We start from the raw sequence: 16,118 nt of genomic DNA on the forward strand, positions 1-16,118 counted from the left end.
GTCCACAGTTCTGCCTTATACCGCTCTTAGACCTCCCGTCTCTCATGGAGCCCTGACCTGCTGCAGCAGGCGCAGAAGGACATATTGTTCCCAACTATCAGGCTTCGAAGCGTATTAGCCATAGGCCCTGCCTCCGGGCGCGTCATACAGGTATTCTCTGATCAGGCAGCACGGGCGGCGCCTCAGAGGGTGAGCGGGCTTCCAGGCCGCAGCGGTCAACCTCCGCCCCCCACCCCACGTGGTAGGAGGTTTCCAGAATCGCTAGCACTTCTGCGCCGCGCTGCCCTCGGCCGTCCGAGCGCCTCTTTGCTGTGTCGTACTTCCACCGTCTAGCAGCCATGATAAGCGCCAGCCGAGCCGCAGTATCCCGTCTCGTCGGCACCGCAGCCTCCCGGGGCCCCACAGCCGCCCGCCACCAGGTAAGGGACTGCCGGGCCCTCCCCGAGGGGCTCACGGTCTTGGGACTCAGTGCGGCAGGCCGCGCGCGGCCTTCGGGGTCAGAATCCTCCGGGAAAGAGGAGAGATGGAAAATAACAGTATTCAGTGTTGCTGATTCAAGGATTAATTCAGGGTTTTGCCTTTTTTTCTTTGCTGAGTCACACTCTTTGGGAGCGTCGAGTTTTATTTCACCAAGTAGCTGGTAGTCGTTCTGATAGGCTTTTTGATACGGATTACGCAGTTTGGGCCTTGAGGTCGTAGTCTATAGGGAAGGAATAGCTATTATAGTTTTTATTTTCGCTTACGTGTAGAAGAAGGAGTCTTCTAAAATCCGGAGTGTGCAGGGGCCCGGTTACTACGATATGACGAAGGAAGAAAGAGCATCCGAGCAATAAATTAAAAGTCAAGCTCTGATTTTCTTGTTTGCGAACATTTAATAGTTGTTGTCCCAGAATCTTCATCTCCGTTATTTCAGAAAAAAATAAGCAAATCAGGAAAAGGCCATGGAGTGATTGCTCATTATCGTGTAAGAGTAGAAACACATCTTTTGGAATTGTACTTCTTTGCGCTCAGGTTGAGTAAAGGACGACTAGCAATAGCCTGAGGTGAGAATGTAACAAAGGTCTTTGATCCTGATCAGAGGCCACTCCTGACATTTTTTCCCCCCTACTCTATATTCCCCCCCACCCAAACTGACTTCACAAGATTGCTAATTCTACTCCCCTTAAAGCATTAGCTTGGCAACATGGGGAAATGGCTCAGATTAAGTTAAATCTATATTTGCAACACACACATGTGTGGATCTTAAGTGGACACTGATGTGACAGTGAAATTGAGTAGTTATTTTGTAATGTATTTTTGCTTCTCCACGGGATGTTTGGCAGTGTTTGAAAAAGCCTTTGGTTGTTACAGTCTGGGTAACCATGCTACTACTAGGTTCTAGTTGTAAAGGTCCAAGTTGTTGCTGAACATCCTGCAGTCAACAGCCCAGCTCCCAACAAAAGTTTTGTTCAAAATCAATAATGCTGAAGTTGAGAAACCTTTTTTTAATGTAATTCAGGACAGTTTTACATGTACTTGTTTGTCTGACTTATTTGGAAAATTTATACTTTATTGGACTTGATTGCTGTGTCAGTACCATTATGCCTGTTATACATAAAATATCTTACAATTTTAATGAACTTTATGCATGGTAGCCACTCAGAATGAAAATCTCAAACATTCACATATTCTTCAGAAGAATAGTTAAAACAAGCCCAAGTTTTTTTATGTAACTGATGGCTGATGCAATTTTTTTTTTTTTAAGGATGGCTGGAATGGCCTTAGTCATGAGGCTTTTAGAATTGTTTCAAGGCGGGACTATGCGTAAGTATAATTTCATTTTCTTTAATAGATGATAAATATTAAGTCCCAGACTAATGGTCTCTAAATTTATGATTATTTTGTTCAGGGAAAAAAACACGTATATTTATTAAGAGAGTGTTCATTTCACCACAGTAGCAAATAATTGTTTTCTAGCAAACCTTCTTCAAGGTTTACCTTCATATTGTAAAATAAGTCTTTTTTACCACCATTTTGGAGACCACTGTTAACTCACCGTAGCATTGTTTTAAATGTCTTACAGATCAGAAGCAATCAAGGGAGCAGTTGTTGGTATTGATTTGGGTACTACCAACTCCTGTGTGGCAGTTATGGAAGGTAAACAAGCAAAGGTGAGCATAATTGGAGGCTCTGGACCATGTAGTGGTAGCTAGTAGACACTTCAGAATTCTGTGTCCATTGGCTTAGATAAGGGACATTTTAAAGGTTTTGTTTAAATTCTTAAGACTCGCTTGAGGTGCATCTTTGTGCTTAATTTATGCTGGTAATAATCAAATGGATTTAACTTCCCAGGATTTAAGTGTGTCCTAATATAGAGATAATAAAATTTTACCTTTTTATAAGTCAGTTAAACAAAAGTTAAAGGTGCAGAAACAGTCTAGAAGCAAGTGGAGCTCCAAATAATGCAAAGGTTGGGTCATAAGTGAAGAATGTTCTTTATTTCCTGCTGTGGTAGAGGCTCTTCCTCTTGAATCCTACCTATTCTGTTCTTAAAATCTTTATTCCCACTTGGTTCTCCTCAATAATATTTGAAGCACCTGGGTCTTTTAATCCTTTTTGGTGATTAAAAAAATTTTTTTTTCTTTACTGCGGTGGGTCTTCGTTGCTGCGTGCAGGCTTTTTCTAGTTGGCAGCCAGTGGGGGCTACTGTCTGTTGCAAGGGCTTCTCTTATTGTGGACCAGGATCTCTGGGGTGCTCAGCCATCGGTAGTTGTGGCATACCGGCTTAGTTGCCCCACAGCATGTGGAATCTGCCCAGACCAGGGATCCAACCTGTATCCTCTGCATTGGCAGGTGGATTCTTAACCAGGGGATCACCAGGGAAATCTGCAAATTTTTTTTAATACCTGAAATTTTTAGCCGTCACCAAAACAAAAGTACATTTGATTTATATATATTCCTGTTTTTTCGGATGTTCTTAGTTGAAAATTGTTTCACTCTCAAATAGTAGTTGCTTACTATATCAATATTTACAGGGCAAGAAGAATATCCTCACTAGTACTATTGTTTAATGTTTGCTTTGTGTCTCATATAATTGATATAAAGACACTGGTGGTGACTGGAACCTTACTCTCTGTCCTACTTTGGGAGTTTTAGGTGCTAGAGAACGCTGAAGGTGCCAGAACCACCCCTTCAGTTGTAGCCTTTACAGCAGATGGTGAGCGACTTGTTGGCATGCCAGCCAAGCGACAGGCTGTCACCAACCCAAACAACACATTCTATGCTACCAAGCGTCTTATTGGTCGGCGATATGATGACCCAGAAGTTCAGAAAGACATGTGAGTAATAGTAAGATTGTATTTATTTGCAAAGGCTGTATAGAACAGTCTTCCTAGCAGGATGCCTGGGGACAGGCCCTGCCCCTGCCCAGAGGGTGTCTTCTTCAAAATATTCAATTCTGCCTTCACAGATTAGGACTTTGCTATGTGTGACATGATATATGAAGATTTGGCTAGTCATACCTGGACCATGTAAATTGGAGTTAAACACGAGACAGATGACATAGGCTCCATCTTGTGCTGATCAGATAGTTCAATATGTTTTCAAGGTTTATCCTTGCTGTCACATGTTATCAGTATTTCATTTGTTTTTATGGCCAAATAATACTCCATTGCACACATACATACATAATTTAATGTTTATTGATGACATTTGGGTTGTTCCCACTTTTTGGCTGTTAATGAGTAATGCTACCATAAACATTTGTAGGTTTGTATGTGGATGTACATTTTCATTTCTCTTGGGTAGACATCTAGTAATGAAGTTTCTGGGTCATATGGTATCTCTGTGTTATCCAAAGCAGCTGCATAAGTATTTGGTGAGAATGTTCAGGTTTCATCAGGATGTTTTTAACATGTTAATGATTACTTTCTAAAGGATTTCATTAAGTGAATTCCTGAAGTTCTCATTTGTTGGCATGGATCTCATGGGGTGGAAGATGGGCTTTTATGGTGTATGGTAACTTCATGGTAGATTGTGCTAGCATGTTTTCTCAAATATTTGTGTCTTTCAGTAAAAATGTTCCTTTTAAAATTGTCCGTGCCTCTAATGGCGATGCCTGGGTTGAAGCTCATGGAAAACTCTATTCCCCAAGTCAGATTGGAGCATTTGTGTTGATGAAGATGAAAGAGACTGCAGGTGAGAAAGCTTAGTTCATATCTGGAAAAATTCAGATAACTGCATGATTACTCTGAGATCACTGGCTTCCTTATCTCATTGACCTTTGAATGAGTTTGCAGTGACTTTTGCACAGAATACCTAGAAATGGCAAAACTTCATTACTCTTTCTCTACAAATTGAATTTCTCTTCCAAGTTTTCCTAATGGTGGCTTGCATGTTTCTTTTTCCCAGAAAGGAAACCGAAAGACTACATGTTAAGTTTTTGTGTCTGTTAGGTAAAACTTATAACTTCCTGTTTGGTCTCAAATGGACCATGTTATAGCTCTTAGACAAATCAGTGTTACAGCTAGTGTTACAGCTCTATTTTATTTAGAAGATAGCAGGAAAATCCATCTTCGAGGCGTGAGGGCACGTTGATCCAAAGACACGAGGAGAAGAGCGCCCCAGCGGAGAAGAGCGCCCCAGCGTGTGGGGGGGAGAGAGAGAGCTAGCTTTGGCTCCTCTATTTATATGTTTATCTCTCCCTGGGCCTGTCCTATGTAAATTGGGCCAGCCAGGAGTGTTGTTTGTTTTTCCTGAGGTCCTCACTCCGGTCCTCAGACCTTCCTTTGTTCTATTTTCTGGGCTTTTTCCTTCCTTGTCCTTTTAGCCACCGCCATTTTGGACTCCTTTTCCCTGTTTTACCTACCTAACAGAGAAACAGTGGCTCTTTTAAGTCTAGGTCATTGTAGTTGGTGAGCCTTCACTAATGTGTTAAAGGTGAGATCTTGAGTTTTTTAAATCAGAGTGTTTTTCAATAAGATCTCTACATGTTAGGTCATATGCTAAAAAACGAATGGGTACTGTTTGTGATCTCAAGAGGATGACATGGGTTGTCAGGCTACATTATTAATTGTAGCTTATTTTATCTGATAGGATTCTCATGGTTGATTTTCATTGATTTCTTTTCCAGAAAATTATTTGGGGCATACAGCAAAAAATGCTGTGATCACAGTCCCAGCTTATTTCAATGACTCTCAGAGACAGGTGAGTTCAATTAGCATTTTTAGTCACAAAATAAATGGTACTTGGGACACAAGGGTGGAAAATGCTTTTTTTCTTTTTCTATAGGCCACTAAGGATGCTGGCCAGATATCTGGACTGAATGTGCTTCGGGTAATTAATGAACCCACAGCTGCTGCTCTGGCTTATGGTCTGGACAAATCAGAAGACAAAATGTAAGTTTGTGTAATAAATTTCCACTTAGATGTGTAAGACCAAGTTCACGGAATCTTGAAACCTATTCTCAGTCATCATCTTGATTTCTTAGTGTTGCGCCTTAGACTAAAAATGTACTGCCTTGATCTTTTCCCCAGGTTTCTATGGACTGTGTTTTTCATTCATTTCAAGACTATTCCTTTGATTACTTTTTCTCTCTTCTTTCTTTTCTTTTTAAAAGTACTGGCTATGGTTATTTGGCAACCCACTCCAGTACTCTTGCCTGGAGAATCCCATGGAGGGAGGAGCCTGGTAGACTACAGTCCATGGGGTCGCAAAGAGTCGTACACAACTGAGCGACTTCACTTTGACTTTCACGGTTATTTTACTCCCTTGGTATGCCTGTTGGCAAGTATTCATCCAGAAGTTTAGCATTTCATTTTAACGCCTATGTGTTTTTTACATGTTGCTGTAAGGACCATATGTTAAGACATATGACACTTAGGCAGTCATCACCTTTCATAATTATACCTGGGTGGGGGGAAATAGCCAGATTTATGTTAGTTTGGTGACTGAACTCTACCTGTGATGAATTTGTTCTTGAAGGCCTTCTTTTTTCTTTCTAGCATTGCTGTATATGATTTAGGTGGTGGAACTTTTGATATTTCCATACTGGAAATTCAGAAAGGAGTATTTGAGGTGAAATCCACCAATGGAGACACTTTCTTAGGTGGTGAAGACTTTGATCAGGCCTTGCTGCGTCACATTGTGAAGGAGTTCAAAAGAGAGGTAAGTTACCAGTGTGGTTAATATGTAGACATTGAAATACAGAGAATTTCTTTGGACTGCGGTTTGCTTTGTTTATGATTTTTTCTCCGTTAATAGACTGTTGCATAGTCCACTGAAATTGCATTTCAGTTTCATGGGTAGTCTGAACTGTTCTGGTTATTGTAACTTCAAATTGTGAACAGACAACAATGAAAAGGATACAGTACCTGGTGTATAATAGTACTGTGGCATTTTATATAGGAAACCTGAATGTCTTTGGATTGGGGTATCCAGGTTTTTGGAGAGAAGTGCTAGAACCAATCCTCACAGATACTGATGGACAACTATATAGGTTCCCTCCACTATCTGAAAACGTCTTCCGTTGAGACCTTTGATAAGCTGAAATGTTGTGAAGCAAACAAGCAATTACCTTAGGCCACATTTTGCTAACGGATGCACAAAACAAAATGTTCATATGCTCCCAGATAGTTCAAAGCTATGGTGGCTTGATGCTCAGATAAGTGTAGTTACTGGGCAAGGAGCTTGGGGTGCACACTGCCTCTATAATGGCTTGCTGCAAAGCAAATGCCGAATATTAGTTGTCCTTTTTGCCTTTTTTGTAAACGTGAAAATCTTTTTCAGATTTCATTTGGTTGGCAAAAACAGGTGTTAATATAGATCTTTTATAAAAGTGAGGTGTGGTTTAAAGCAAGTTTTGGAAAATTGGGAGAATACCTGTATTGGAAAAGGAATTTTGAGAATTCCTTTTTTGAGCTAGAATCCTACAGCTGTAAAGAAGTGAGAACAGTTCATCCCTTTAACTCCGGACATAATATATCTTTTTCAGACTAGGTCTTTTTCCTGTAGGTTTTTAAAGGCAATAATTAATTTTTGCTTGTTTATAAAGGTATGGCTTTATTTTGTCTTGTCTACACCTTACCACTGCGATTTAAGTAGTATTCATTTTCTCATTTACACTAGTTATATTATGTCTTTGTTAGACGGGGGTTGATTTGACCAAAGACAACATGGCGCTTCAGAGAGTTCGGGAAGCTGCTGAGAAGGCCAAGTGTGAACTCTCTTCATCTGTGCAGGTGAGACATGGACAAATTCCAACAGCCTTGATGGATCTTTTCAGCCGGAGTTTACTTGAATAGCAAATTTTAATTGGCATAATATTGGTGAGATTTTTTTTTTTTAACCATATTCTGGTTGGTGGTAAAAAAACTTTTCCATTAACAGAATCATTGTGTTTTTAATGGGTGAGCTGAAATTTGTTAAGCACCAGATCAGGTTATGTTACAGGAGTCAAATAATGGTTTAATTGAGAGCTGAATGACATTGAATATACTTATTTGTGTTAAAGATAGTATTTTTAAAATCTAGACTGTACCATTATGCTAAGTCACTTCAGTCTTTTCCGACTTTTTGGACTTTTTGTGACCCTATGGGCCGTAGCCCACCAGGCTTCTATGTCCACAGGATTCTCCATGCAAGAATATTGGAGTGGGTCACCATTTTCCTCCTCCAGGGGATCTTCCTGACCCAGGAATCGAACCCAAGTCTATTATATCTCCTGCATTGGCAGGCGGATTCTTTACCACTGCACCACCTGGGAAAATCTAGACTGAACAGCGTGCAAAATTAGAATTACTAACCTGGAAGTACCAGGAGACTCTCAGAACTACTTCTGTTTTTATTTCAGACACCTTTTTATGTAAGTCTCTAATTGTCTTATTTGGATCACCAGTCTAGACAGTGAGTTAATGAAACCTGGCTGAAGGCTGGGGAATATGTACCTGTGCAAGTTTGCCTCCATGGGCAAACGCTTTACCATCTGATCCACCAGGGAAAGGTTGACATTAGTTAATTAAACATATCAATAAATGTCAGAAGTAATGTAGAGATTAACAGTTACTCTGTAGGTGGACTGGTAGAGATTAAGTTTCTATTTCATTATTTGCTATATGACTTTGGATGAATTACTAATGTTTATTTTCTTGTCTATAAAATGAGGATAATTAGCACTCCATTTCCCCTTAGAGTTGTGAGGATTTGTAAATTAATAGGTATAACATGCTTAGGACAATGTATAGTAAATAGCAAGTGGTACTGTAAATGTATATGTTAATTGTATTTTCTAAAAAAGGCAAACTTAGACTAATAATAGAGGAACTTGACAGGTAATTGACATAATTAGAGTTCCTGCAAGGTGAGTTGATCAGGAAAACATAAAGTGCCAGATAAGTATGAGGTGGTGGGGTAAGACCTGAGAAAGGGTCAGTGTGGCTGAAGTACAGACTAGAGGGGCAGGAGGAGCATAGAAGAGCTGGAGGCTTTACAGATTGGAGGATTTGGTGTCTTTCCTCAGATAACTACAAATCACTGAAAAATTTTGAGATGGGGCCGTGACATGATCAGTTTGGGGAAAGCACCCTGAGGTGGAGTGAAAAATGCGGGGGAGCTGTGGCAGCCTGAGTGGGTGTGAAAAAGTGTAGGGGGCTGTTAAAACTACACCAGGTGGTGAGAGGAAAGCACTTGGACCAGGGTGAGGTAGGGAGAGATACATGGTTCGATTTGAGAGAGAGAAGGGACAAAACTTCATGATGGAACTGGCATTTGAAGGTGGAAAGTCCTGGAGTTTTTCAGTTTGTAACTTAGAGCATATGGAACTGCACTAGTATAGTAACCACATATGGCTAAATAAGATTAAATACAATCTTAAAATATTTATTTGACTGCACTGGGTCATGATTGCATACAAACTCTTAGTTGCCGCGTGTGGGATCTAGTTCCCTAACCAGGGATCAAACCTGGGCACCCTGAATTGGGAACAGAGTCTTAGCCACTGGACCCACCAGGGAAGTCCCAAAATACAATTTTTAAGAATTCCATTTCTCAGTTGCACTCAATTCCATTTCTCAGGTGAATTTCAGCTTTTCAGCCATGTATGACTAGTGGCTGCTGGATTGAGAAGCACAGGTAGCATTCCATTACCACAGAAAGTTCTATTGGATTGCATTAACTTAGATAATTTTTTTTCTGATTCGGTTTAACATTGTGCAAAGAGGAAATTGTTATTGGTGTTCTTAAAACTATATCCAGAAGGTTTGTTAATTCTATTAAGCCTTTAACTGTCCAGGGTGCTCTACCTGAAGAAAAGTGGTTAAGGATTTGCTCCCCTCAGTCTTTATTGCTTTTTGGCCTGAAGTTGTGAAGTTGGAGGTGCAGCATAAATTTAACTCTCTTCTGGGAGTTCACCCCTGAGACACCTGTTTCTGCATGTTTAATAGTGAGTTTTGTTAGCCTAACTATTCTTAATCCATGCCTTATTAGGATTTTACATTTATTGATAGTATATGTTACATGGTGTGACTGTAGCAGTGTTTGCTGCTCTCTGTGACTATCATATGGAGAAGGCGATGGCACCCCACTCCAGTACTCTTGCCTGGAACATCCCATGGGCGGAGGAGCCTGGTGGGCTGCAGTCCATGAGGTCGCTAGGAGTCAGACACGACTGAGCGACTTCACTTTCACTTTTCACTTTCATGCATTGGAGACGGAAATGGCAACCCACTCCAGTGTTCTTGCCTGGAGAATCCCAGGGACGGGGGAGCCTGGTGGGCTGCCGTCTATGGGGTCGCACAGAGTCGGACACGACTGAAGTGACTCAGCAGCAGCAGCAGTGACTATCATAGCAGTAGTCAGTCCTTTAGACATTTTTGTTGTAGCTTTTTTAAGCATCTTAGACTTGTAAAGCCCTGGTTTGGTGGCAGATTATTTGGTTCAGAGCATACATGTGACTTTTTTCTTAAAGTACAGTGAATTTTTTTAAAAAACTTGGTAAAAACAAAGTAGTGTGATTTCTTAATGCATGTTTTAATGGCAGGACAGTTCTTCACCTTCTGAACGGGGATTTTTTTTCCTGCTTCTCTATTCCATCCTTCATTATTATTAATAGATTTGTAGTGTTACTTCTGAGAAGATAAGAGGTTAAATCTTTAAGAGTCTATCTTTGGTAGCTGTTCGTTTAAAGTGTGTCTGATCCTCCCTGTGGTTTTTGAAATATTTTCTAGTGTGTAGTCTTTAATTGAAGTAATAGACTTCACAACTGGTCTTCCTGCTTCCCTTGCAGACTGACATCAATTTGCCATACCTTACAATGGATGCTTCTGGACCCAAGCATTTGAATATGAAGCTGACCCGGGCTCAGTTTGAAGGGATTGTTACTGATCTAATCAGAAGGACCATTGCCCCATGCCAAAAAGCCATGCAAGATGCAGAAGTCAGCAAGAGTGACATAGGAGAAGTGATTCTGGTTGGTGGCATGACTAGGATGCCCAAGGTAAGTACCCGTGGAATTCTTGTCATGGAGAGCGGAGAGGGCCCACATACGATTTCTTAGGACACAGCATATGCACACCATATGGCTTCTGTTGTGTAGGGACATGTGTGTGTGACCTTTCTACCACGTTGGCCTGAAAGGGGTATGAATTTGTGTACTCGCTAGAGTTCTAGTCTTAAAGAATATTTTTAGGAAAGGATTAAGAAGGGGGCGGATGTCTTTGGAGTACTAGCAAGGAGGACCCTGAACTTCAGTTTTATAGAATTTTTCAGAATGAAGCAGTATGAAGTCCAAGACACCTTAACATACAGCTTAATTAACTATCCTCTGTAGGCAGTTTTGGATATGTGTTTTGCAGTATAGTGTTTGGGTTTCTAATACCATCTTCAACAGAGATTTGTGCAATGATGCATTGTATCAACCCATCATTCTGATAAGACAGGTGTGTGGAAAACTAATGACTAAGCACAGAACATGTTGAAGGTATAATTCTTTATAGCTTGAATAGAATGATCTTGGGCTTTGATTTTCATAATTTTTTCCTTTGAGTACTTATGGTTAAGTAAATAATGAAAACAATAAACTGGGGGTGAAAAAGAGAGACTTTGAATCAAGCAGGTGTCTTTATGTTAACAAATTATCTCTGATGTTATATTCAAATAGAATTTTTTCCTAGCATTAGTAAACTACGGAGGGGAAAACATACCTCACATCAGCACTGGTACTGAATTACTGAATTACTACTGCTGCTTTTAAGCTGAGTTTTAGTTGATACATAGAAGAGGACTTGGACAATATCGATTTAAGTCCCCATGCCTTCCGGCTTCTATTCCTAGTGTGTTGCTTGGGAAATCAGATGACAAAATTTAGGCAAATTGTTTCCAAATTTAAAAAGGCTATAAATGAGATATTCTGAGTAAAGTATGTGCTACCAGGTAATATACTTAACTCATTAATAAGAACTCAACTGCAAAATAATAATTTGAGTAAACATTCTTGGATCTGAAGCAACCTATCCTGGATCTGGTGGGGTCTGTGGATACATGCTCTTCTCTCATTCTCAGGCAATTGCCCTGAGTAGCTAGTGACAAGGTTCTTTTTTCTTGGCACTCAGGTTCAGCAGACTGTGCAGGATCTCTTTGGCCGAGCCCCAAGTAAAGCTGTCAATCCTGATGAGGCTGTGGCCATAGGAGCTGCCATTCAGGGAGGTGTGCTGGCTGGTGATGTGACAGATGTGCTGCTGCTGGATGTCACTCCCCTGTCTCTGGGTATTGAGACCCTGGGAGGTGTCTTCACCAAGCTTATTAACAGGAACACCACTATTCCTACCAAGAAGAGCCAGGTAAAAGTCACCGCCTCCTTACTTTGTCACAGAGATACTGGATTCTGTGAGGGATGTGATTGTAACCACTTCTGTGAGCTCTTTCTAGAAAACTTTTCTGTTTTGCAGTTCACACTAATTGAATGTGGGTGGGTGGTAAGAATCTTGTCATTTATTCTCTTATATTCCTGGAAAAGTTCTCTTTACCTGTAAGGAGTGGTGGTGATATTAGGGAAGTCATCAGGTGTCTTCCTTCACAGGACAATAATGTGCCAGAAGGAGCCTCATTATTTGAAAATTCCTACTTTATTCTCAGAGGCAGTAAATAAAATGTTTTGGCTGACACTAAGGGAGTGTGCTTGTCTTCCCAGTAAATGATAGTTCTGAGATACCAAGCCAAGGGTTATTTGGACAGTGGGTCTTAGGTTTAGAATTACTTCCTAACTTTCTGAGTTTTGATGTTTTTATGAAAGAACTATGTATGACTCTTGCTATGCTTGCAGTGATATATTGCCACAACATCATTCTGAAGAAAAGTGATGATTTCCTGTGACTATGAACATAAATGTCCTTTCTCTGACCCATTTCTCTGGATGAGCATGTTTCAACATCTCACTTTTTATAGCTCCTTCTCTTGAGGCCTTATGTGCTAGTGCTGCATCTTTGTACAATGCGTTTGCTTAGCTGGAACAATAGCTATTGTATGCCCTTCTGCTGTCCTAATCCTACTCCTGTTCTCTGTAAAGACATGGGCCTTTGTTCTGAACATAGTGTACATTAGGATTCTTCCAATGTTGGGATGTGAATTTCTTCCTTTGGTTAGCAGTTTGTAGGGGGTAATAGTTTAATCAGGCTGCCAACCCAGCAAGTTTCCTTCTTTTCCCTAGGTGTTTTCTACAGCTGCTGATGGACAGACTCAAGTGGAGATTAAAGTGTGTCAGGGTGAGAGAGAGATGGCTGGAGACAACAAACTTCTTGGACAGTTTACTTTGGTAGGTATTAGGAATCCTGAATTTCATGCTCATGATCATTCTTTTTATGGTGAAGTTAAACTCTTCTGACTCCTAATATTATTATAAACTGCTGACACAGTTTTATTTCCACATAGCATTCAAATGAATGCTGCAGCCAGATAACCAGGGCTTCAGTTTTTACTTGAAAGCCTTGCCTCGCTTCTTGTGCCTTGGGAACTAAGTCAAGAAGTTTATAAGCTTCAGGGAAATGTTCATAAACAGTGATTAGAAGAAATATCTCTTTACTACTTTTAAAGACATTTGATACTGTTGCTGGTTTTTTGGCCACACTGCACGGCATGTGGGATCTTAGTTCCCTGACCATGGATTTAGCCTGTGACCCCTGCAGTGGAAGCACAGTCTTAACCAGTGAACTGCTAGGGAAATCACTTGCTACTAGCTTCTAGTCAGCATTGCTTATTGTTTCTTACGGACATGAGCAATGGAGAACTTTGCTCTCACTGTGTATTCTTAGGTACATAAAGCCATTATAGTTACTTGCTGCAGCCAGCCTTCACTGGTATGAGTGTTGTTTATTTCAGGCAGCAAGGAAAGTACTACCCTAACCTACAAACTCCTGTTTTTGTACATTTAAAGTGTAAGTTTCGCATGTTTCTCCCAGAAAACAGGTAACTTATTCCCCAGAAGATCATACAGGTTTTGGAAATAGACCACTGGACCTGTTGGTGAGAGGAGCTTACTCTGGTATTCATTTATTCTAGATTGGAATTCCCCCAGCCCCTCGTGGAGTCCCTCAGATTGAAGTTACATTTGACATTGATGCCAATGGGATTGTACATGTTTCTGCCAAAGATAAGGGTACAGGACGCGAGCAGCAGAGTAAGTTCTCTTATTTATTAGATTGTAAGAGTGAGGTAAGGGCTTCCCTAGTGGCTCAGTGGTAAAGAATCCGTCTGCAATGCAGGAGATGTGGGTTTGATCCCTGGGTCAGGAAGATCCCCTGGAGAAGGAAATGGCAACCCAGTCCAGTGTGCTTGCCTGAGAAATCCCATGGACAGACGAGCCTGGTGGGCTACAGTCCATGGAATCACAAAAGTGAGACTCAACTTAGTGACTAAAATAACAAGAGTGAGGTAAGAGACTTTGAAGTTCCTCTCCATTAGGAACTACACTCTAGACTGTGTATATCTTCCCCCCCAGCCTCAGGGGAGGATGGTGAGTTCTTGCCCTCATTCTCCTTAGTTATCAGTGTCTCGTTATCAGGTATGGTGTTTATTCCCCAAAACAAACAAGCACTGAGCCTCTGGATTGCTGAAGTTTTTGGTAGGTAGGGCAGTTAGTTGATGTTTGTATATTAGGACCCTTGGTTTCCCTCTGCTTATTATAGGCCAGTAGGCTATTCCTCTTCTCCATAATTCACATCAATATTAGCTACTCTGAACAGGAGGATTCTTTTTCTTAATACAGTAGAGAAAAAAGCATATGAAGCATATCATTTTCCTGGAAAATAATGCGGTGCCTTCTTTTCATTATAGTTGTGATTCAGTCTTCTGGTGGATTAAGCAAAGATGATATTGAAAATATGGTTAAAAATGCAGAGAAGTATGCTGAGGAAGACCGGCGAAAGAAGGTGATTACTTGTAACTTATGTGAAGTGCCTTTCTTATTTATTCTCATATAAAAATTGTCATAGAATCCAGCTAAAATCTCTTAAAGACATCTCAGACCACAGTGATTTCTCCCTCTTACTGTTTATATTCTTTAACTGTGTGTAGCCATTAGCAGGTTGATTGGTAAGTCTTTGTTCATACTGCATTTTTAATTTCTCTTAGGAACGAGTTGAAGCAGTTAATATGGCTGAAGGAATCATCCATGACACAGAGACCAAGATGGAAGAATTCAAGGACCAACTGCCTGCTGATGAAGTAAGTCCTCTTTTAAAACAGCTCAATAAGTTTGGGATGTATTGTCACTAATGTCAGTGACAGTCATTTTTCTCTGGATCTTGATAGCAATTTCTTAAAAGTGTCTTTCTAAACATTCTGCTATATGTTCTGGGCTAAGAAAACCAGAAAAAGTGAGGGTCTGGCTTTGTTTTGGTTTTAAGTGCAACAAGCTAAAAGAAGAGATCTCCAAAATGAGGGAGCTCCTTGCTCGGAAAGACAGTGAAACGGGCGAAAACATAAGGCAGGCGGCATCTTCCCTTCAGCAAGCATCATTGAAGCTTTTCGAAATGGCATACAAAAAGGTATTTTGCTCCTAACTCTATGTAACTGCTCTTGATCACTTTCACTGATGACTGCTACACAGCCAGTCATGGAACTGGGAGTATTGGACTTGGAAGTAAACTTCCTGGTCTTCTTGAATACTTTGGGAGGGAGACGTGGTGAACCCAAAGGGAAGAAATCACTAAACCTGGGAGCGTGGGACAGGTAGGCTATAGCTCCTTCATTTTCAGTTCATCAGAGAACAAACTGTCACCCTTAACATTAAACAAGTGACTCTCAAATGCTTTCTTACAGATGGCATCAGAGCGAGAAGGCTCTGGAAGCTCTGGCACTGGGGAGCAAAAGGACAATCAAAAGGAGGAGAAACAGTAACAGCAGTAAACTTTGGAGTTGAAAGGACAACATGCTTGGGAGTGAAGGGATTTCCTGAGCTGAAACGGGCAAACTTCAGTCTTCTACTGTGTTTTTGCAGTATTCTATATATAATTTCCTGAATATGTAAATTTAGTGACCATTAGCTAATGATCATTTCATGAGTAACAAGTCCAGCAGTACAAAATTCACAGTATTCTGTCCCTAGCCTGTCATTCTTTTTCATTTCAGCTGCATGTAAAGTTGGAAAGATGATTTATTGATCATTCTAAAGAGGTAACATTGTTTTGTGTTGAAGTAGTCTGTGGGGTCGCACAGAGTCAGACATGACTGAAGCGACTTAGCAGCAGCAGCAGCCATATTTTCAAGGGGTGAAATCTCACACAGTGAAGACAGTTGGGTCTGGAATGAAACCATAAGGTGATGAGATCCTTCTAGTGACCTGAGTACTGCTGTACCAGCCTGTGTGTATGTGGAATTCCTCAATTGAGGCCTTGCAAAGCAAGCCTGCTGTGCCATGTTGGGAGGAGGAGCAGGGAAAGCTAGATCAAAAGAAAACTGAGCTAACTATTTGTTAGATCCAGCTTTTAAAACACAAGTCGCCCAAATTTTCTGAAGGCACACTTTCCTAGCTACCCTTTGGCCTTATGTCTGGCACCTGTGTCCTTGATGAGTGTTCTTTTTGATCCATTCTGGACTTTTTTAAAAAAATAAATAGGAAAACCATCTTGATCTTTTTGTCTGAGGACCTGAAA

General features: G+C 40.7%; 1 protein-coding gene and 1 non-coding gene across 2 annotated transcripts; both read left to right on the top strand.

Moving 5' to 3' along the window:
• Positions 1–136: 136 nt before the first annotated feature.
• On the top strand, positions 137–16,095 carry HSPA9 (heat shock protein family A (Hsp70) member 9). Its single transcript, XM_006070839.3, has 17 exons — positions 137–419; positions 1,745–1,803; positions 2,063–2,150; positions 3,136–3,317; positions 4,052–4,176; positions 5,111–5,184; positions 5,269–5,375; positions 5,982–6,144; positions 7,125–7,217; positions 10,259–10,468; positions 11,583–11,810; positions 12,677–12,781; positions 13,525–13,642; positions 14,299–14,393; positions 14,596–14,688; positions 14,871–15,011; positions 15,286–16,095. The coding sequence occupies exons 1-17, from the start codon at positions 339–341 to the stop codon at positions 15,361–15,363; spliced, it is 2,040 nt and encodes a 679-aa protein (XP_006070901.1). The 5' UTR covers positions 137–338; the 3' UTR covers positions 15,364–16,095.
• On the top strand, positions 10,868–10,938 carry LOC112587159. The gene has a single exon (XR_003111687.1). It is a non-coding gene; the product is annotated as a small nucleolar RNA SNORD63 (small nucleolar RNA).
• Positions 16,096–16,118: the final 23 nt, after the last annotated feature.

The sequence above is a fragment of the Bubalus bubalis genome, chromosome 9, assembly GCF_019923935.1.
Source record: "Bubalus bubalis isolate 160015118507 breed Murrah chromosome 9, NDDB_SH_1, whole genome shotgun sequence".
Lineage (NCBI taxonomy): Eukaryota > Metazoa > Chordata > Mammalia > Artiodactyla > Bovidae > Bubalus > Bubalus bubalis.